At 37.6% G+C, this 21,270-nt stretch overlaps 1 protein-coding gene across 23 annotated transcripts in view; it reads left to right on the top strand.

Annotated features, from left to right (window-relative positions):
• The window catches only part of cacna1aa (calcium channel, voltage-dependent, P/Q type, alpha 1A subunit, a), an 84,590-nt gene that overhangs the window by 18,012 nt on the left and 45,308 nt on the right, over window positions 1-21,270 (top strand). For all 23 annotated transcript variants that reach the window (XM_044101039.1, XM_044101040.1, XM_044101037.1 and 20 more), the window contains exons 2-18: window positions 2,511-2,616; window positions 2,827-2,966; window positions 9,879-9,970; window positions 11,195-11,347; window positions 11,492-11,679; window positions 14,863-14,966; window positions 15,112-15,227; window positions 16,096-16,140; window positions 16,258-16,341; window positions 17,528-17,734; window positions 18,165-18,277; window positions 18,418-18,530; window positions 18,635-18,766; window positions 19,013-19,085; window positions 19,787-19,904; window positions 20,124-20,191; window positions 20,366-20,472. In XM_044101039.1, coding sequence (XP_043956974.1) covers window positions 2,511-2,616; window positions 2,827-2,966; window positions 9,879-9,970; window positions 11,195-11,347; window positions 11,492-11,679; window positions 14,863-14,966; window positions 15,112-15,227; window positions 16,096-16,140; window positions 16,258-16,341; window positions 17,528-17,734; window positions 18,165-18,277; window positions 18,418-18,530; window positions 18,635-18,766; window positions 19,013-19,085; window positions 19,787-19,904; window positions 20,124-20,191; window positions 20,366-20,472 — 1,959 coding nt within the window. The remainder of the gene's footprint in view (window positions 1-2,510; window positions 2,617-2,826; window positions 2,967-9,878; window positions 9,971-11,194; window positions 11,348-11,491; window positions 11,680-14,862; window positions 14,967-15,111; window positions 15,228-16,095; window positions 16,141-16,257; window positions 16,342-17,527; window positions 17,735-18,164; window positions 18,278-18,417; window positions 18,531-18,634; window positions 18,767-19,012; window positions 19,086-19,786; window positions 19,905-20,123; window positions 20,192-20,365; window positions 20,473-21,270) is intronic.

The raw sequence follows: 21,270 nt of genomic DNA, 5'->3' as shown, positions 1-21,270 counted from the left end.
CATTATGAAGTGGAAACTAAAGATTTTAGTTCATTGACTCCTTTGTCCTAAGTAGACAGTCCACAAACACAAGGGACATGCAAGATTGAAGGTATAAAGTTTAAAAAAATGAATGAATGAATCCAAAAAGGTTCAAATGTGGTGTGTAGCTGCTAGCACTTTTACCTAAGAGAAAAAAAAGGGGTGGACTCAGATCCCATCTTTGACCTTTAGGCACGTAAAAGAGACTTTTATAGATTCATATAGCTAAAAGACTGTTGGGAGGGGGGACTCGGACTTGCAGTTCCATACACATTTTCAGTTCAGACTTATGATTGAATAAATCGGAAATAGAAAAGGTGATAATGTGGACCAGCACCCAGCTAGGCTCTTATTCTTCTTAACAGCTGTTTTACGCATCCAGATGTTGAATGTGCTTCTCTATAGATTGCTTCCTCTTGCTTTTTACTCCTTAACATTCAGTTGCCAACTCCTGTTACTAAGGGAATGGCTTCTGCTAATGGAAGCAAGAAAAATGGGGAAAAGATGAAGAGGGGGAGAAAAGGAAGGGAGCATAAACGGGAGCCGTGATAATTAGGTTGGCTTAAAAATTTCAGATTTTTCTGTAAGTGAAACTTTGTATGATCACACCAGTTTTTTCTCTTCTGTTCTCTATTAATCGATCCCTTATTTGTCTCCATCGCAGTGGAAATCCATGCAGACAAAATGCTGCTGTGGGGAAGGCCCTCCTCTGCACGTGATGTACAAAGGTTTCCAAAGTCTGGGGGACAAAATATTTTTTAAAGAATCTGAAATCAAAATAGAATGATTCAGTCTATATTGTATAATGACATCCCCATCGCCTTCTCAACATAAAGTTATGCTTGTTATTAGAAGTGCTCTTTTTTTTGTTCTCACAAATAGATTAAAGGTTTCAGTAATTTCAAAGTTGTTTTAATGATCTACTTTAGCAGTAGAATGCCCCCACTAAGGTTTAACCAGTCTAAATGTATAAAATATCTTCCCAATTCCTTAAAAACACATTGAAACAGTTCTTTAATTTAGCACCAAATGCAAAAGTAAAACATCGCCATCATTAGCTAGACACAGCGTAGTGCCATATTTTATTATGCTACTTGAGTACAAAATGCAGCAAAGCAATAAAAACCTTAATTAGAAAGGTGCACTGATTTAAATCAACACTGTTTGGTTGACAGAAGCAATCTATGATGAAGACATTAAGATATGAACAGTCTTCTAGATGCTGTAAGCCTGTACGTGGAACTGAATGGAAAAAAAACCCCTGTTGTCCAGGCTCTCTACCACTTTGGTATAGCCTATGTCTGTGTTTGTTTTGTTTGTCTGCGTGGGAGATGTGTTACCAGAAAATACACTTAGCAGAGCATATTTAACTGACTCATAACGATGAGCTTGTGGGTGTATGGGTGTCCTTTTGTGTGTGTAAACAGGCAGCAGTGGCAAAAAGAGAGGCGAGACAGAAGTCCATTCGAGCTTTGGACCTGCTGTCTCTTTGACTCACTTACAGTCAGGGGAATCAGATAGTTCTTCTTTCTTTTAAGCGTTGGAAGTGAGAGTAGGGAATGAATCTTAATTGTTACTTCATGTACATTTGTCTACGCATCATTGCAGAAGTGTACTTTTTAGAAATCAAAGTAATTGTGCTCTTATTTTCAGTGCTCAGAAAGTCTCACATCTAGTCATAGGCTTGTGTGAGAGTGTCACGACTTTAAATTATGTAAACAAGAAATGATCATTGCTTTTTATTTAAATTAGAAACCTAAAGCTGCAAAAATAATGCAGCATATTAACTATTACCACCATAGTAAAGTTATATAGATCACTGATCAGCAGCTACGTTTTAAAGAGGCAATTTTACGTAGTGTTTCTTTTTACTTTTGCTCTGCTATTTATAGATTCGAACAGATTACAACAAACGTATTTTAGTCAGTAAGTTACTCAAACTTTCTGCTGAGATAGTCGACTGCTTAACAGACATGTCGCTTATATTGCCTAAATTACTTTGATGTGAAACAATTTTGGCTAAAAAGTGGGGCCCTTGTCGATGTTTGACTCGGATATCATATTTGAGACCCAACATGTCAATAGAAGGACTTGAAATGGTATAACTAACAAAACAACTTTAATTAAAATATTGGTACACATAAAACCAAGAAACCAATGTAGTTGCTGCAACTCATTTTCTAAAGAGAGATCATTTCTTTTTCTATTTCTGTGTGAATGTAACCCATTTGCATATTGTATGCAAGATATGCTGTGTTTGTTGATCAGTTTTAAGATTTTCCTGGATTTCTTTCTTGCGTGGAGGAACTGAGAGAAGATAATCTTTGCCAATTATGTCCAAACTTTATCAGTCAGTTTGTGTAATGCAGTGCATAATGTGTTATGGATAAAGTGCTGTTTTGAATAGGTGGAATTATGCCATGATTATGTATGAAGACATTTTACACTGGAAAAACTGATCCAATTATTCCTTAACTGACTCTCCTTACTCCATTTGAGTGGATGATTCTAGCTACCATCATTGCCAATTGCATTGTCCTAGCTCTTGAACAACATTTGCCTGATGGGGACAAAACACCACTGTCTGAACGGCTGGTGAGTCAAACTTGTATTAGACTAAAAAGTGTCCAAAGTTAATAATTTGATTGTTTAGTTCTACATTTTTATTGTCCTACTTAATTGTGGCTCAGAAATTAGATGCATATTTTTGAATATGCTTACTCAGAAAGCAAGCACTAGTCCTCTGTGACAAAGCTCCTCATCATCATGTTTATTCTCTTACTGTCATTCTGTCTTGTTCTACAGGACGATACAGAGCCGTACTTTATAGGAATCTTCTGCTTTGAGTCCGGAATAAAGATCCTGGCGCTTGGTTTTGCCTTCCACAAGAACTCCTACCTGAGAAATGGATGGAATGTCATGGACTTTGTGGTTGTGCTAACAGGGTAGGTAACTTTAAACAAATAACATGCATGCACACCAAAATGCATTCTTTAAATGCTGAGTCACTTCATAAAAAACTCACAAAATTCCGAATCGCCTTTTCTTTCAGTGTCATTTTGGTCCACTTTTTGTTAGTTTTAATGTCCCAGGATTCATCACACATGCACACGCACACACACGCACACGCACACACACACACGCACACACGTGTTTGAGTGTCCTTTACCAGCTCATCTGCTTTAATGAATGGGCCCCATTCTGCGCAAGGTAGAAGTCAGATCACAGAGCTGAGCCGCAGGCAGCCAGTCGCCTGGGTGGTGAACAAATGTCACCTCGGTATACACTGAGACAAGAACGGGTTGGGGGGACAGATGGAGCAGACACTGGTGAGGAGGCAAGATGGGAGGTTTAAGAAAAATGGACACATGTTGGTAGTCAAGTAGAAACATAGGAAACAGTTGGATGAAGAAAGAAACAGAAAAATAAGTGTGTGAAGGACAAAATAAAAGCAAAGTTGAATGTGTAACTTGTCATAAACTCTGAGTACGTCTCGATACAGTAAGAGGCAATAATTTTGTTGAAGGCAACAACAAAAGTGGATTAGAAATGGTGGTACAGGGCCGTGCTGTGGTGGCGCAGGAGTTTAGCACGCCCCACATTTGGAGGCCTTAGTCCTCGACGTGGACATCGCGGGTTCGACTCCCGGTCCCGACGATCTATGGAGCATGTCTTCCCCGCCCTCCTCCCCCACTTTCCTGTCTGCCTGCTATCACAAAAATACGAGCCACTAGCACCGCAAAAACTCTTTGGAGAAAAAACATGGAAAAAAGAAATGGTGGTACAAAATTAGGGGGTCTCCTTCAGAGCATCACGCAACAATCAAAGTTCTCAGGTAACTTTTTTTCAGGAGTGAATTGTTAAAACAGTTTCAAAACAAAATTAGTTGCAGAAGTTTTATTTTCTTTAATCCACAGTGGGCCAAAGTTGTTCATAAATTATTCTACTGTTATTTCGAACTTTTGCTCTTTAAAAAACATTGAAGTCACAAGTTACATTTTCAATCTGCCCAGGGAAGAGGAACCTCTTTAATGCACTGCAAAAAAAAAAAAAAAAAAAAAATCCAACATGTTTGTGAATATGAGGTGTGATATAAACTTCTGTTCTGAACAATATATAACAATTGTGCCATTTTTTGCAAAGTGTCAGAAGAAACAGTGATTGCCATCTGTTGCTCACCTGTTTTCTCTCACACACTTTGTCACAACCACACAAATGCTGTACAGGCACAAATGTTCTTCCCCCTCTGGCAGTATGGTTGTAAGCTTTAACAAGAGCAACCATGACACCAAGCTTCTCAGTGTGGCACAACAGAGTCACTGGGAGAGAGGTGAGAAGACAAGTGTCAGCGAGACAGCGAGATGCAGCGAGGAAGACAAGGAGGGGATGTAGATCAGGAAGAGGAGAATTTCTATGAATTTAAAGATAACATGAAAAATGACACCCTAGGATGAATTAGAAGAAAAAAATTGGAATTTGAAGTTATTTCTTTTCTTCATCAGGTTTAATTGTTCTCAAGTCAAGATATTCTCAAGATATTATTTTAGATTTTACATTACAGTGATCCTAGAGTGCTCTTTAAGCTCTTATTTTCCAAGTATAAACACCTCAAATAAAGCTGTGCTTGTTATGATTACTGGATGGGCAGAAAAGAACAAAAACTGATAAAATATAGTCCAGGTATTACCATAGTGACCAGCAGTGAAAATTATAACTGGCACTTCAGGTAGTATTTTTTTGTTAGTTCAGGTGTGAAAAAGGGAAAGAGACGAAAGAATTAAAGGACTAAAAAGGAAGTGAAAAAGAGGTGTCATTTTTGAAGGGATAGTTAATTACAAAGAAAATAGGCATAGTGGTGACATTCAAAATGGAAATTAATATAAGCTCTATGAGTTTGTACAACAATAATAGTATATTATATAATTTTATCAGTATAGGTTAGTATAGTTATATTTATTGGACTATTAATTATTAGCACAACTGACTGACAATAAACTGTCTATAATGTATCACCAATTTAAAGAACAAAAAAGGATTTGGTGTGCGGTGGACTCAGAGCATCCTCCTCTCTGTACTGATGTCACTTCCTTTTTTATGACAAAGGTGAATGGTGTAAAGATTTACACACAATGCTGCAGCCATTGTGGGGATGTTTCTGTGATATATTATGTATTGTCCACTCTCTCTCACACACACACACGCATATTCTTTGTTGTGCTTTCTTTGAATGGCGGTTCACAGCTCTTTGAAGATAAAAGACTACTTGGCCTTTCTTTCTACCTTTGGTTGGAAACCTTTGATAACATTTTGACCAGTGTCCGTGCACACACACACACCTACACGCACACACCCACACACACACCGACTTGGAACCACACACATTTCCATTTCAAACATTACTTTTCATTTTTTACTCACTGTATTAGCTCTCTGAGTCGCTCTTTCTAAAACATTCAAACTCAAAAATGTCCCTTATGCTGGATACAATGACTAGAAAAGTTACACTCTGTGGCCTTTTGGCATCCCATTTAATTTGTGTTTTGTGTTATTGATCGATCTGTTGTAAATTTGCAGAGTGGTTTGAGTCTGGGAATAGGCTAGTTGTTTCTAATTTCTAATATTGATTATTAGTCCAATTACTCTTGGTTTAAAGCCATTCTTACCATAAATAACTCCCTCTGCCGTACCTCTGCCTTGAGCGGTTGCTATCTAGTTTCTCTCTTTTAGAGCATATCTTGGCAAATATCTAAATCTATGTTTTACGTCAATCTAATTGTGAAGAAATAAAATGTATTTTATCAAACGTGAAGTCCTCTATATGAGGTATAGATTTTATCATGCTCCTTCATTTTGTACAAAATGTTTTTGTTGGGATAAATGGTACAAAATATAAAAAGACACAGAAATAAATAAAAAAAAACTTTGGGAAATATATTACATTTGAACCCATGCATCTTAAAAATGGGCTGTGTGGGGGGGGGGTAGGGGGGGGGGAGTTGAGGAACAGGGGTGTATTATGTATTTTCCAGGTGCATAGTCCCATTTAATAGAACAGTCAGGCAACTATGCTACCTACCACTGATATGAAAATACAGTAAATACAGACTGTTTAGGATTCTGACAGACTTGGGAGATACAGGGAAAAGAGATTTGCATCAATCCCATGGCTGATATTTAAAGATAAAAGTATCATTTTCTTCAACTACAGTAAAGACAGTCACAATTTGGCCAAAATTACATGTTTTGACCACGTGTTGAACCAAAAATCTGAAAATTACTTTCTTTTTTTTTTTTTCTTTTTTTTGCTTCGTGGCAACTGTGTCACCCATTGCACCTATGTGTTGCCCTTAAGGAGTATCTCTCCCAGTTTAAAATGTGTCTGCAGGTTAATGTGAAAATTTGCTGTAATTCCCCATAGCATTAGTATTCGGATAATTAAATACCGCGCAGGCTATTCTACAGGCATTTACTGCTGTCATTTAACAGATTTCAGCACACTGTACTTTGGATGTTCAAGTATTCTTTCTTTTACCCCGGTTCTATTTTTTGAAAGGGATTTTATTAAAAGATTTTAATTACTTATCAATGTAGTGTGTAACGTTTGCCTAAAAGAACATTTACTCTCACACTAAATCCAAAATACTTTAGAATATCATATAAATAGCGCAGGAAAAGACACAGGACATGTGTTTTGTTCTTTTAAGTTCCACATTAGACAGCATTTCTGTCTCAGGAGCAAAAAATAATTTTCCAAGGTTTCTCCAAACAACCTCATCTCCTGCATTTGTACTTATTTTCACCCAGTATTTTTTACCTCATGCCTATTTGCCTTGTGGATCTGTGTGCATGTGTTCATATGTTTGTGTCTATCTGTGTTATTTCACAAATGTGCACATTTAAACACAGAAGAGGATAGGGGGAAAAAAGAGAAACAGAAATCAATCTGGCTCCTCCCTTGGCCCTGTTTCCAAGGTGATACAAAGATTCTATCAATGAGCCGATGTACCTGTTGCCATGGAAACATTTATGAATGAGACAGGGTCCTGTAACCGTGGAGACTGCTTCATCGGTGTGACACTGTCAGTGACAATTATGCTGTTTGGAAGCTGAATTTACATCATTGTTGTTTTCATCATATTTTCCAGCTATAATTACATGCATTGTTTTCGTTTAAGTGTGCTTTCATTGAACATGCTACTCGGTTGCCATAGGTGTGCTTGTAGTCGTATATTTTATTGTTTTTTTTTCTTCTTCAAAATTTTATCTTGTGTAATGGAAACACAATAGCCTGGTCGTTGTCTTCCTATGCAATTTTGCTTGATTCTCATATGATATTCCTTCAGTGTTCCGTATTTTTATCATTCGGCTCGATTTCTTCGGTTGAATTTCAACCGTGCCAATCAGCAAACTGAAGGAGGTGTTGTGAATGACTGACATTGATTTTCCACGCTGTTTCAGAATTGTAGTCTGCCCTTATAGGGCCGTAGTCTGGCAATGGGAGCGGAGCAAGTGAAGGAAGCCATTCAGTCCATGTTAGCAATGCTTGAGCAATTAAAGTCTGAGCAAGATATTTTATTGCTGCTAAAGATGTTGTGGCTTTATTCCTGGCTGGGTAATTTACAGTGCACACAATTTCTGATAAGCTTCAAGCTGGCCTTACATACATCACAACCAAACGTCAGCAGTTGGGTAAAATAATAACCAATTATTTACAACTTCAACAGAGTATACGCTTCCAGCAAGCAATCATTTCTAGTCTAGCGTCCAGACCCTGTGTATGATAAAACACAGAAAAACGTTCTGCTTTATTCCAAACTAAAAAGGGTCTAGCATGTTGTCTGCTTTCAGTGTACCTTATGTTTGTATTTTTTGCATTTCTTTCTCTTAGTCCAGTGCTGACTAAGAACCTTTCTTTTTTAGCTATATTAAATTTATTTCCCATTTTATTGTTATTATTTATTGCATGTAAAAGTATTTTAATAGCTAATTATGCTAACCTTGACTGGAACACTTTCCATCAAAGTTGAGACATTGGCTGGATGTTCATCTGTTACATTGCTGTGAAGAACATTTGACTAATTCTCGTTTACTGAAGGGTTTAAAACCATGAAACCTGCAATGTATAACTTTAAAAATCAAGTTCCTCTGCCTCCTACTGTCCTTTGTAGCCAATCAGACCCAGGAGTAGAGTCTTAATGCTGTCAATCACACCCTCCCCCTGACTCTCTGCTGTGCTATAGCTCATTCCCCGCACGAGAGCCTGCTGTGAACCCTCAGGCTAGTGAGAATGCTCACCGATAATGATGGATAAACAGTCTTTCTTCAACCATAAACTATTAGCACATTGGACAGCACATCGTTGACAACACTAAGGCCTTCCTACTTATCAACAACAGTGTATCTAAAGTAAATAGTAAATTTTTTACTGCACAGCTAAGCTGGAATATTTCTTCAGCATTGTGTCAATGATGTTTTATGCCATTTGTTGTTTAATACTCCCTTCATATTATCCTGAATCTTCCTTTTCTTTTAATTATATGAAACTAATTAAGGGATTATGTAAATAACGTTCCACAGCTGACTTTTATACACATGTAAAAAAGACAATGGAATAAAAGGAGACTTTCTCAGTTTTGCTCTAAAATAACTATTCTTGATTTAATTCAGGCAATCCATTCTGTCTTGACCCAAGGTAGCTTGACCCATCCAAAAAATATGGCTGCATTCCATGAAGCTCATCTTTGTTTTTGTTTTGTTTTTCCAGAGATCAGTGAACCAGTTGGCTGCACAGAGTCTGACATTGCTTCATAAGTTGGCTGTTTCAGATCTCCTTACCATGCAGAATCATTGTTAAAGAGGCTGTTGTTTCAATGATAATTAAAGAATCAACTTGCCATTCTTTAATTATCATTTTTGGTAAAAAAAAATATATATATATATATATATCTGGTGATTTTTTTTTTTTAACCGAATCATTCTTGGATCTCTACCGGTGCAGACCATTATACCAGTGCTATCCCATATTTAAAACCCCAACTGGCATTTTTGTTCACCGACTGACTCTTGCTTTTCTTTCTTTCTAAACGACGTATTCTAATCGGAGCATAGTGGGCAGAGTTCAGAGTCATGATTAACTTTCTGCTGTGTCACTTCACATCTTTTTGGAACAGAGGAATGAAGAAATGTGTTACAGCGATAGGATGAATGAAAGAGAGACAGAGAGTGATCTAGAGAAAGAGAGAGACAGAAGTGGGAAGTACGGATGATTCACAGAATGGGTCAGACAGAAGGACTGACTGGAAGTCTATCAGCACCCAGGAACATCTTAACCTCCTCAAGCTGTTAACTTTGATGATCGGTGTTGATAAAGATGCCATAGCGCACGCTACAATGCGCTTACTGCATAGCATGACTGAGAAAAGCTAAATGTATCTCAAAAAGACAAAATAAGAAAAATAGTCATTCAGACTATCTGGTAGTACTTTCCTTTGTGTCTGTTTCCAGCCTTCTTTTTTTTAATCTTACTAAACCTCCATCTTCTCTGCATCTCATTGCCTTTCCTTTTCTTCAGTAGTCCGTCTAAAATCTGGATACAGAGCAGTATCTCTTCAGTGGGCCCCTCCCTCATCCTGATACACTTCTCTGTCTTACTTTACTTGTCAGCTCTATTGATTGGTTTGGCTCTTACAGGATTTACATACAGTGCTCATCCAGTTGTTTGTAATGGCCTTGCAGGGGTTGTGTGTGGATGAAAGGAAATGTGAGAAACACAGAGTTTGACTGACAGTGACAAGCCTGACTGGCTCGAATATTGATTTACCATGAACACATCTGAGCATTTATCTTTTTGCTTTCAGGATTCTGTCCACCGTGGGCTCAGATTTTGACTTGCGGACCCTTCGGGCTGTGAGGGTATTGAGGCCTCTCAAGCTGGTGTCCGGTATACCTAGTAAGTCAATACCTATTTTTGGAACGATACAAACTTTTTCAAGTCTTCAACTTTATCTTGAATTTACTTCTTTAATGAATTTTGAAGATGGTGAGATGTTCTTTTTTAAAATTGATTGTTGTTTTCATTGGTTTTGAGGACTAACAGGCCTTACAGTCAATGTTTTATGCTGGTTCTGTTTTTTATTTTATTGTTTGCACCATTCACCAACAAAATATTGGTCTTTTGTGCACAATGTGCTTATTGAAATCTAAAATATGATTTAGAGAGACCAATAACCTAACGGTCATATTTCTGGACTGTGGAAGGAAGCCAGAGAACCTACACAAATCATCTTGCTTCAAGGCAACAGTGCTTTGAGAAAATATTGTTCTTGAGATGATTGTTGTTAGAATTGATTATGACATTAAAATTGCTATAATATGCAAAACATGCTATTTTGCATCAAAATGAAAGGCTGTTTTACTTAGTTTTTCGGAGGAATGAGGGTCTACTTGGATCCCCACATTTTTCATAACCCAATTTATGTCAAAAGATGATAACATAATAAGGAAGGGTTGATTCAGGGCACAGCAGTTAGCCATAAGGCTTAGTGCAAAAGCAAAAAGAAAAAAGAATCAACTTAGAGGTACAATGAAAAGAAGAAGCAGATACTTTCAGTTGTCTGATGTAATCACTGATTTTTCTTAGTCACAGTTCTACAACCTTTTGTTTTATTCTCTTCTGGACTGATTCTTATATCAGATTCATAGATTTATGAAAGTGAAGCATTCATCATACATGTTGAATGCAGCTAACCAAAATGTTAGTTTTAGGAGAATGACAATGAGGAATTTGGTTGCCTTGTGTTGCTCTTTCTGGAAAAGATCTTTATTGTGTCATCTTAACTGTGACGAGTAATCATCCGCAGTGAAAGTCATTGATTAGATCAGATTTCAAGCCTTGTGGAGAGGATATTAAAAAAAGGTTATTTTGGCTGGTGCTTCAGGTCAGTTATGAAGCAGCTTTTGTTAAATATAGACTACAGGAACATACTTAGAGGTGTAGAGGTGCCCCTAGACACATCTGAAACTCTGCTGCTGCATATCTAGAAGACTGACAAGTGCTGTCTTGATGGATCAGATCAAAAGCACAAAAGTGATATATCTGGACCTGATAGTAATTTTCAGGTAGGAAATAAAAATCATGTTGCACAAAAATAAGTGTTTCTGTTGCGTTCTTCAGGCTTACAGGTGGTGCTCAAATCCATCATGAAGGCCATGATCCCCCTACTACAAATTGGCCTGTTGCTTTTCTTTGCCATCCTCATGTTTGCCATCATTGGTCTGGAGTTCTACATAGGCAAATTCCACAAAACCTGCTTTGACAACCACACAGGTGAAAATGTCCTTGCGATGAATGAATGTTATAGTTTATTCGGGTCTATAAGAAATAAAAGTAATACCATTGTATGTATGTATGACATAATGACCTGTGAATATTTTTGTTCTTCTATGAATTCTCACTTCCACCCAAAAACAGGTGACATCCGGGAAGAGTTCCCATGTGGAGAAGAACCTTCGTCCCGGGGGTGTCCAAATGGCACCGTTTGTAGAGGGGGCTGGTTGGGGCCAAACTTTGGCATTACCCAGTTTGACAACATCCTGTTTGCTATTCTCACCGTCTTCCAGTGCATCACCATGGAGGGCTGGACAGACCTGCTCTACTATGTGCGTACAACCAAGCAGAATGTTTCTGGTTTTTTGTTTGTTTTGTTCTTTTTACAGAACAAAACAAACATATGGCTTCATGTCGTACAGGTCAACCCACTTTATACAACACGGCCGTACCATTATCAGTGTTAATGACCGTGACATGAGGCTACCACCATGCTTGATTGTTGAGTCATTCTTCCTAGGTTTGAAAGGACACAATGACTGCTCCAGACATATCTATCTTTATTTTGACAAATTTGCTTAGTCTTTGACTCATCTGACTATTACACCTGTCTCCAATTGAACTTGACTTATCTACATGGCTAACTTTAGATTTAAGTTGAACTTCTTGTCAGTTTTGAAGTGGGGTTTCTTTCTTAGCCAGTGTCGTCTCATTGCATACTAATGTAACTTCTCTTCTGGAGAAGAATGCTTTCCAGTACAGGTAAATCTAAGAAAAAAATATATTATGAAAAAGTTTTTGGTCACTCATTTTAAAAAGTAAATAAACTAATATATAATATGGATTCATTGCATATAGCATAAAACATTTCAAGCCTCTCTTTCTTGTCATTTTGGTGAGTATGACTTATAGAGAGTAATTGCTCAAAATAAAATCTCTGAAATTTTCTAAAGTTAGTAAAAAGAGATATGTTACACAGGAATATCACTCTTGTTAAAAGTATGTGTTTTTTTCCCCTATGTATTTAATTCTCGATCTGAGGTTCTTTTGCACAAATTACTGCATCAATGCGGTGTGGCGTGGAGACAGTCAATCCAGGGTAATTGCTGAGCTGTATTGAAAGCCCTGGTCACTTTCATAGCAGCCTTCAGGTCATCTGTATTGTTCTGTACAGTGGCTCTCCTTTTCCTTTTGACAGCACCCAATAAATCCCTGGAATGTGTGCAGGTGCCAAGAACTGCTGGGAAATAAAATCAGCATCTCCACACAGCCTGTCAGCAGATGCACGAAGTGCTCTAAAATTTCCTGATAGATGGCTGTGTGGACTGTAGACTTCAGTGAACACAATGAAGCAACACCAGAGGGTGACATAGTGACCTCTAACCTCACTGTCAAATGTTCATGCTGGACTTTAAGCAATGAAGAATCTGAACTGCTTTAATTTTACTCCAAACTCTGGGACCATGATCTCCAAATGAAATGCAAAATTTCACTGGAGGAGAGAGGACTTTGGACCACTGAGAAAGAGTCTAGCTCTTTTTCTTCTTAGTTCAGCTAAGACGCTTCTGCAACTTGTCCCTGGTACAGGAGTTTCTTGAGACCAAAATTGCGATGTTTGTAGCCCACGAAAAGGATTTATGTCCTGGGATGTGTTTTTTTTAGGTAGGACCCCACTGCGAGAGCGGAGAGTTGATGATGAATGTTTAACAAAATAAGGTGACTGAAACTTAAAAAAAAAACAAAAAAACAACGGAGCCAAGACAGAACAAAAAACATAAATCCAGAGAAACAACCTGTAAGGAGAACACAGAGAGATTCCCTGTTTCTGCTACACACACTGTTTTTTCTTCCACTGACCTGTCTATGAATATTCTTGGATATGGCACACTGTGAACAACTGGCCTCTTTAGCAATGGCCTTTTGAGGCCTATCCTCCTTGTGGAGGGTGTCTGTGACTGTCTTCTGGACATCTGTCAAGTCAGCAGTCTTCCCCCATGATTGTGTTGCCCAGAGAAACCAGACAGCATTGTTTTTTTCACAATATTATCATTTTCTGAACATTTTTGACATATTCCATTTTTCTTTTTTGTAGCTGACCTGTTTATAAATTGCTGAGTGTTTCCTCTTTCTTCAACTTTCAATAAGATTTCCTTTCATGAGGTAGAAATTGTTTGGGTCAGATGGCTGATATTTAGACCCAAATAAGTGTTCCAACTGAAAATTTATATCAAATACACATCATAACTAGACTTGGAACAAATAAAGTATGTTAACATCAGTCTGCTCTTCCTAAAACACTGTCCCCAGTCCTGTTCAAAATTTGTGCACAATGCTTAAAGTTGAGTCTACACTAGAAAATCAAGATATTTAAATTAATTCTGCCAAAATAATGTCAAATATCTAGACCGAAATTTGCTCTAAACTTATTTTTGTGTGAGAACGACAACTCTGTCTTTCCCTAATTGCTATTTGGTGTTTGTTGTCTTTGTTTGTTCTAATCTTTCTCCCCTCCATCCCTCTGCTGCTCTCCCCTGACTGTTGCGCTCTCTCGTTGTGCCTCTCCTTCCCGATGCTGCTCCATATTTAAAAGAGCCTGTTCAGTCCAAGTTATTCTTGCAACTGCTGAGGAAGAGGAGCAATAAAACTTTAATGGCAGGGGAAAAAAATGGTTTGCAGTACTCTGAGTGCACAGCAGTAGCAGCGGCTTGCATGCAGGTGGTAGGAATGAGGGGGGAGATGGGTGACTTGATAATGAGGCAGAAAGAGTAAACGACATCATTTTTGGAAAGGCCAAGTAATAATGAGGAGATGGGAGTGGATAAAGAATGGGAAGTGTGCAAACATAAAAATACAGAACAAACAGTCCCCTAAATTTTGACTGATTAGATATGGTTTAAAACATTTTGGGCACAAGAAATAAAGGCTTTAATGCAAATAAGGAAAACACTTCCCTAAACAGGAAAGTTTCAGAAGCAGAGATGGAACAAGAAAAGCATTTCTTATGCATTATTTACTTTGACAGTGCAGCTAAATAGAGTGGCAGAGATGCATTTACTTATTAAGATGACTTCAAGCACATTCATGTCATTCCTGTTTTGCTGGCGTTTCTGCTTCTACAGTATACAGAGCGTTAAATTTGGAAGCCTACTCTTAGCAGGTTGATTTTCAGGTAGTAATAGTCACTTAAGTTTATAATATCAAAAGTATAAATGTATCACATGAAAATCCTTGGAACAACCTTTTATTTCTGAATTGGGATTCCAGTAAACACATCATCGACATCAATTCCTAGGGCTGCTGTTTTAGTTCACTTATATCTGTTTCTCTGCTTTACCACCTAAACTCTACTTTGAAATATTTCACATGTGTCTCATTTATTTAATTATCTAACTCTTCCTAATTCAGTATGTTGGTAATCAGCCGGACTCTTGATATATCTGTTGGCATAAACCAGTAAAAGGAGCAGAGAGCAAAACACAGACTACTCTGCATATCATCTGGGTATGTGTTTCCAGAGCAACGACGCCTCAGGGAGCGCATGGAACTGGATGTATTTCATCCCGCTTATCATCATCGGCTCCTTCTTCATGCTCAACCTGGTGCTTGGTGTGTTGTCAGGGTAAGCATGGAAGTTTATGTCATGTATGTGCATTGTTACAATTATATCTCATAACTAACTTAAAATGTAATTTGTTCATTTTCTAAATTTGGATTTATGTTGTCCACAATAAAGTTGCCATTTTCTTGTGTGTTTCTCTCTTTAGGGAGTTTGCCAAAGAAAGGGAGCGTGTGGAGAACAGGAGAGAGTTCCTGAAGCTTAGACGACAGCAGCAGATTGAAAGGGAACTCAATGGATACCTGGAGTGGATCTGCAAGGCCGGTATGGAAAGTTCACTGCATGTGCTTCACATGTTTTGGAGATAAATGCGGCCATCCGAAAACATACCTTCACCTAAAATTTTCCCATCAAAGATTGTTTGGTTTCATCCTTTGGCAAACAACAACTTTGTTCCAAGTCTAGTTATGATGTGATTTCAATAATTCATCACGGAAGAATATTCTACGATATCATTTATTTTTATGCTTTTAGACTGCCAAAAACTAAGCCCTTCTAACAGATTCTATATCTGTTAATCTAAAAAAAAGACTGTATTTTATATTTATTGTTTAACAGGTAAAAGCTATATTTTATTTTATCAAAAAAATAAATACATGATAGTTGAAGTATGGAGTCAATTGACCAAATTATTTGTATGATTCTTCTGATTCCTGATTACATTACACTCAATGTGTAGCAGATGTTAATGGGAAAGAGGGATGGAATGGAAAGCTTATCATCAGAAAGAGGAAAGAGAAAAAGAAATAAAAATGGAAACAGACCTTTGAGTTTCTTAAAAAGACAACATACATGAAAACTGAAAGGTACGGATAAATAACCCAAAGTGAAATCACTCATATCTGAGAGCATCGATCCTATATGAGTTATCACATATGTCTTTTGAGTTAAGTCAGAACGTGTCTTAACACGTGTCTGCACACACACAGACACATGATTTTACTTTCATATTCAAGATCCACGGTTTCAAATGTTTGTTACATGTGCAATACAAACAAGTTTCTCTGTTACTTACTTTTTGATATTCAGTCTGCATCTTAGTATTAAACTGATGCTCAGTTTGATTTTGCTGCTGTTAGAGCAAAACATGAAGATGTGTTTAATAATAACATTTTCTCTCTTTGTTTTGCAGAAGAGGTCATCTTGGCAGATGATGAGAATGAAAATGATTATGACGGTATGAAATAATGCTGTGCACATATTAGTGAGCTTTTCCAATCTGTTGCAAACAACTAAACTACACACATTTCAGCATGAATTTTATTGCCGTAAAAAAAGTATTGTCTTGCCACAGGTTCTTGTAGAAGAGCTACAAAAAACCATAAGAGCAAAGCGGAGCTCCTCAATCCAGAGGAAGGAGAGGGAGATCTGGCATTGGGTAAGATATGTCCTGTCTCACTTAGTCTGTCTCAAGCACACACAAACCTCAGGTACATAGAGATGGTATCTTATCTTGCATTTCAGCATTATCTGACCGCCTTCTCTTCCCTTCTTCTGCCCTTTGCTTTTCTGTCTTCTTCTATACGGTTGTGTTCTTCCTGGTATTACATTTCTCCCTCCATGTCGTCTTTTTTTCCCTGTCTTTAACAAGACGTTATTGTTTCAGTTCAGCTTCACGCCTTCGGATGTTCTTTCACCACTTCTTTTATTGCAAAAGAGAATGACCTTAAGTTTCTGTTTTATTCTACATGCCTTAGTTGCAATTTTACATTTCTGACCATGCACTATTAGCAACTTTTGGATCTTTTCTCCTGGTAGAAAACTCATAGGAAGACTAGGTTCACCTTCCAGCAGAATAGCAACCCTTATTGTACAGCCGGATTTACAGTGGAAGGGTTTAGATCCAAACCTGTTCATCCACGGTAACACTTTTTAGTCTAAGTCCAGATTTAAATCCAATCCTAACTTATAGAAGACTTTAAATTAGATGATCAAAGATAATCTCTGTCCATTCTGACTTGGTTGGACTAATTAATAAACTGCTAGTGTGCCACACTGATACGTATATTCTCCAAAAGGCTTGCAACTCTGAGTGCCAAATTTGCACAAAAGGCAACGAGTTGACTTCAGAAAGCTGACGAGAAACACGTGCCACACTTTTTAAATTTCTTAACTAACATCCTTCTACTCTCACTTCACAATAAACTTTCAGGGGCTGCTTATTGTAACTGGACAAAATGTTAAAAAATTCAACAGGTATGTGCCACAAAACAGTGTAATCAACCCTAAACAGTAACGTTAAAAAATATATATATTGTTTAGAAGGTGCCACCCAACAAAACAACCTTTATGTCCCTTTTTATCAAAGAATCACAGAAGCATAAGGTTAAGGTTTAGTCCTGTGGTCGTAAAGATAATAATTTTACTATGACTTTATATTGGTTTTATGACTACCTTAGAGGTTGAACATTTATTATTAATGTACCCAGAATTAATTGCTACGTATGAAGTATGTTGACCTTTTACGTCTCAGAGTTGCACGTTCAAGTGAAGCAATTTGTGTACTGGTTAAATTGTTTAAGTGTCGAGTTATTTCTATTTGTTTCTTGATTAATATTTTTCAGGTTCACCATTTGCTCGTGCCAGCCTGAAAAGCTCAAAACTCGAAGGTTCAACCTTCAAGCGGCGGGAGCGGCGGTTTCGGTTCTTCGTACGACGCGTCGTCAAGTCCCAGGCATTTTACTGGACCGTGTTGTGTTTGGTGGGCCTCAACACACTGTGTGTGGCTGTAGTGCACTACGACCAGCCTGAACCACTTTCAGATTTTCTATGTGAGTAGGAGGGAACACAAGCTCTCTTTATGTACAGATTATCCCTGCAAACACACAAATGCTGCCATCACAGCTTTACAGAAAGGAAGTGGGGTTTTTTTTCTGTAATTTGGCTAAATCCATGAAAGAGCTGACATAGACATCAACAAACATGTACATCCAGAAGAAACCAGGAGCTGCATATCTGAATGTTTGAAGTAGAATGAGAAGTATATCAAATTAGTATGCATCTTTTTAACTAGGCTCTACTTTTAACACTTTCCTTTCCACTTAATATACCTGAGATAAATCCACTATGCAGACAAATTGGTTGGCTGACATAATCGCTCTCATTTGTTGTTTTTTTCACCAATGCTTGGGAATAAGATCAAAACTTTGCCATTTTTAAATGTAAAAATGTACTTTTTTGACTGTTTTCTTCCATCTGCAGTTTATGCTGAGTTCATCTTCCTGGGGATTTTCCTGACTGAGATGTGTGTTAAACTGTACGGCCTCGGAAAACAGGCTTACCTCAACTCCTCCTTCAACTGTTTCGACTGCATTGTGAGATCCTGTATTGCGCTTAAAAATTGTGAAAAATTGTTTGCTCAAACGTTTAAGTGAAAAAGGAACTTACAATTGTAAATGCAAATGTGTGTAGAACTTATTCATTTTTACTTTTATTTTTTGTATATTGGCATTAGGTGATATGTGGCAGCATATTTGAAGTGTTGTGGTCAATCATCCAACCGGGCACATCGTTTGGCATCAGTGTGCTGCGGGCTCTCAGGTTATTAAGAATCTTCAAAGTCACCAAGTGAGTCAGAGAAATATAACCTCTTACCATCTAAACTGAACAACTTCCTGTTGCCATCACCATTAAACATAATTTATTACACACTTCCTCTCTCTTCTCTTCAGGTATTGGGCATCGTTACGTAATCTTGTCGTCTCTCTTCTCAATTCCATGAAGTCCATCATCAGCTTGCTCTTCCTGCTCTTCCTCTTCATAGTTGTCTTTGCCCTTCTGGGCATGCAGCTCTTCGGAGGACAGTCAGTGCTGTTTTCTTGTCTCTCTCTCTCTCTTTCTCTTTCTTTCTCTCATAATTGACCTAATTTGCAGCAGTTTTCCGCCAAGAGACAGCTTTCTGTTAATTGCTGGTTTCTGAGTAATTCTTTAAAATTGTTTTTGAAACATAATGAGCTTTACTTGTCAGACAAATCTGTTTTTACTGCTATTTGTTGTGTTTTTTATATTTTCCTTTTTCTTTTTTCTTTTTTTTTTTTACCTCCTACTAGGTTTAATTTTGAAAATGGCACCCCTCCGACCAATTTCGATACCTTCCCTGCAGCAATAATGACGGTGTTTCAGGTGAGCGGAGGCAATATTCTGAAAGAGGAAAGACAGGAGGGAGGGAAAATTATCCAAAAAACTAGTTTTTATGGGGCTTAACAATTTGCTCATAAACATACAGTATGAAAGGAAGAGACTACACATCCCTTTGTTACAGAAAATACTTTTTCTGGTACCATTCCCAGGCAACCAATGGGTATGTAGAGAGCATCTGGTGGTTGATTTAAAAAAATGCAGTGACCACAAGGAGTGTTTTTGAAGACAAATTTTGATCCTTATCCAGTCTGTTGGCCAGTTACTAAAATAAATGAGCCGCTCCGCATATTATAAATATGACACCAGGGAGTCATAGATTGCAAATTAGGCGTTCTCAGAAGCTCTGATCAACATGAAAAGAAAACTACAACCTTTGGAAATGCTTTGGTTCCTATCATTTTATACCACTTGCTAAGTACATCAATAACTTTGCCAACAGTGACTTATTGTCTCTCTCTAAAAGCTGTTTCTTAAAATTGGCTTTTTTTTGCCCCCACTAAATAAATCTGCTGGAATGAAAAGCTATACTTTTTTGAAAAAAGTTCTAAAATATTCTTCAAATAAAAGTTGAATTTTTGTTCTGGTCATTTTTCACATCTGCCAATAAATGTGTCTGAGCTTTGTACAGTATGTCATGTCCATGAATCTTGGGGTAACTTTGTTGGATTTTGTGTGCGTTACAGATCCTCACTGGTGAGGACTGGAATGTGGTGATGTATGATGGGATTCAGTCTCAGGGTGGAGTTCAAAAAGGGATGGCCTTCTCTGTCTTCTTTATTGTTCTTACTCTTTTTGGCAACTGTATCCTTTGACGGGAATGGGGTGAGGAAGCACACAAACACATCAATCCCTAAGATTAATACTGACAGTTATTCTTAATACATACTTAATAAATTATACTTAATAAAACCTGTCTCTTCATTATAAATATGTGGCTTGCTGTTTGTTTATGGGCATACTGTATTGTACTCTTTTACAATGTCAGAGGAATTTGTATATTTTTTTTAACTCTGTGCTTAGACACATTGCTAAATGTGTTCTTGGCCATCGCTGTGGACAATTTAGCCAATGCTCAAGAACTGACCAAGGTAAAGTACTTCACAGTTTTTTGACATTTATAGGAGTTTCTTACTTTTAAAACCAGAGATTTTTTTTTTTTTTTTTTATGAAGAGGGTTGTTCTGTTCCACTTATTTGCACTTTCAGTTCTCTTTGTTTCACTTACGTTGTGCTTGATTTTTGTCTATAATCCTTTTTCTGCAGGATGAGCAGGAAGAAGAGGAAGCTGCCAGTCAGAAGATTGCCCTGCAGAAAGCAAAGGAGGTGGCTGAAGTCAGCCCCTTGTCAGCCACCAACCTCTCCATTGCAGCGTGAGTTTTTGTCATTGCCACTATTATGTTCTTTCTTTCAGCTTCTCCATCTGAATGTCAAGAATTTTTACAAGAGAATTTCTTTATTAGTATCTTCCCATTTTTTCCCATTTTAGTTGAGAGGCACACACTTGGTTGAAAAATGTAGTTTTGTGCTGAGGTGTGCGTATAATTACTACCTTGTCTTCTTTGTGTCATTTCATTTGTCTGTTTTGGTTGTGTCCCTTTACATCTGTTTTTTACTTCTCTTGGTACTTTGACTAGGGCAACTAAAATTACCCGCTGGAACTGTGTGCGTGGCTTGGAATCAGCCTGCATTATTTGATTAAATTTTTTTTTTTTTCTTTTTGCAAAGTGCCTTTAGATGACATGTATTCTGAATTAGAATAACATAAATGCAATGAATTGAATTGAGCATATATTATAAGTCTGTCATACATAAAGCAATATGTTTTTCTCTGTTGATCAATGTCTTGTACAAACTAACTGGTCTCATGCAGATAGTGTAGAAAATTAACCAATGCATTCATGGGCCAATATTATTCACCAAGGAGGAGTTAAAGTAAAAGAAAATGCAATGATCTCAATGTAAGGCAGCTTTCCAGAACCATACCCAGTATGTCACATTATCCGATTACCTGATAAAACACAAATGCACACACACACACACACACGCACACGCACACACACGTTGCTCTGTGCCAGTTCTCCAGTCTTTGATCTCTTCTCTCTGGATACACAGGGGTCTTTCCTTTTGTTACTGATAAAGTTCACACTGTCCCACTCACACACACTCTG

This window comes from Gambusia affinis, linkage group LG19, assembly GCF_019740435.1.
Source record: "Gambusia affinis linkage group LG19, SWU_Gaff_1.0, whole genome shotgun sequence".
Classification (NCBI taxonomy): Eukaryota; Metazoa; Chordata; class Actinopteri; order Cyprinodontiformes; family Poeciliidae; genus Gambusia; species Gambusia affinis.
This window is presented reverse-complemented; position numbering and strand designations above follow the sequence as displayed.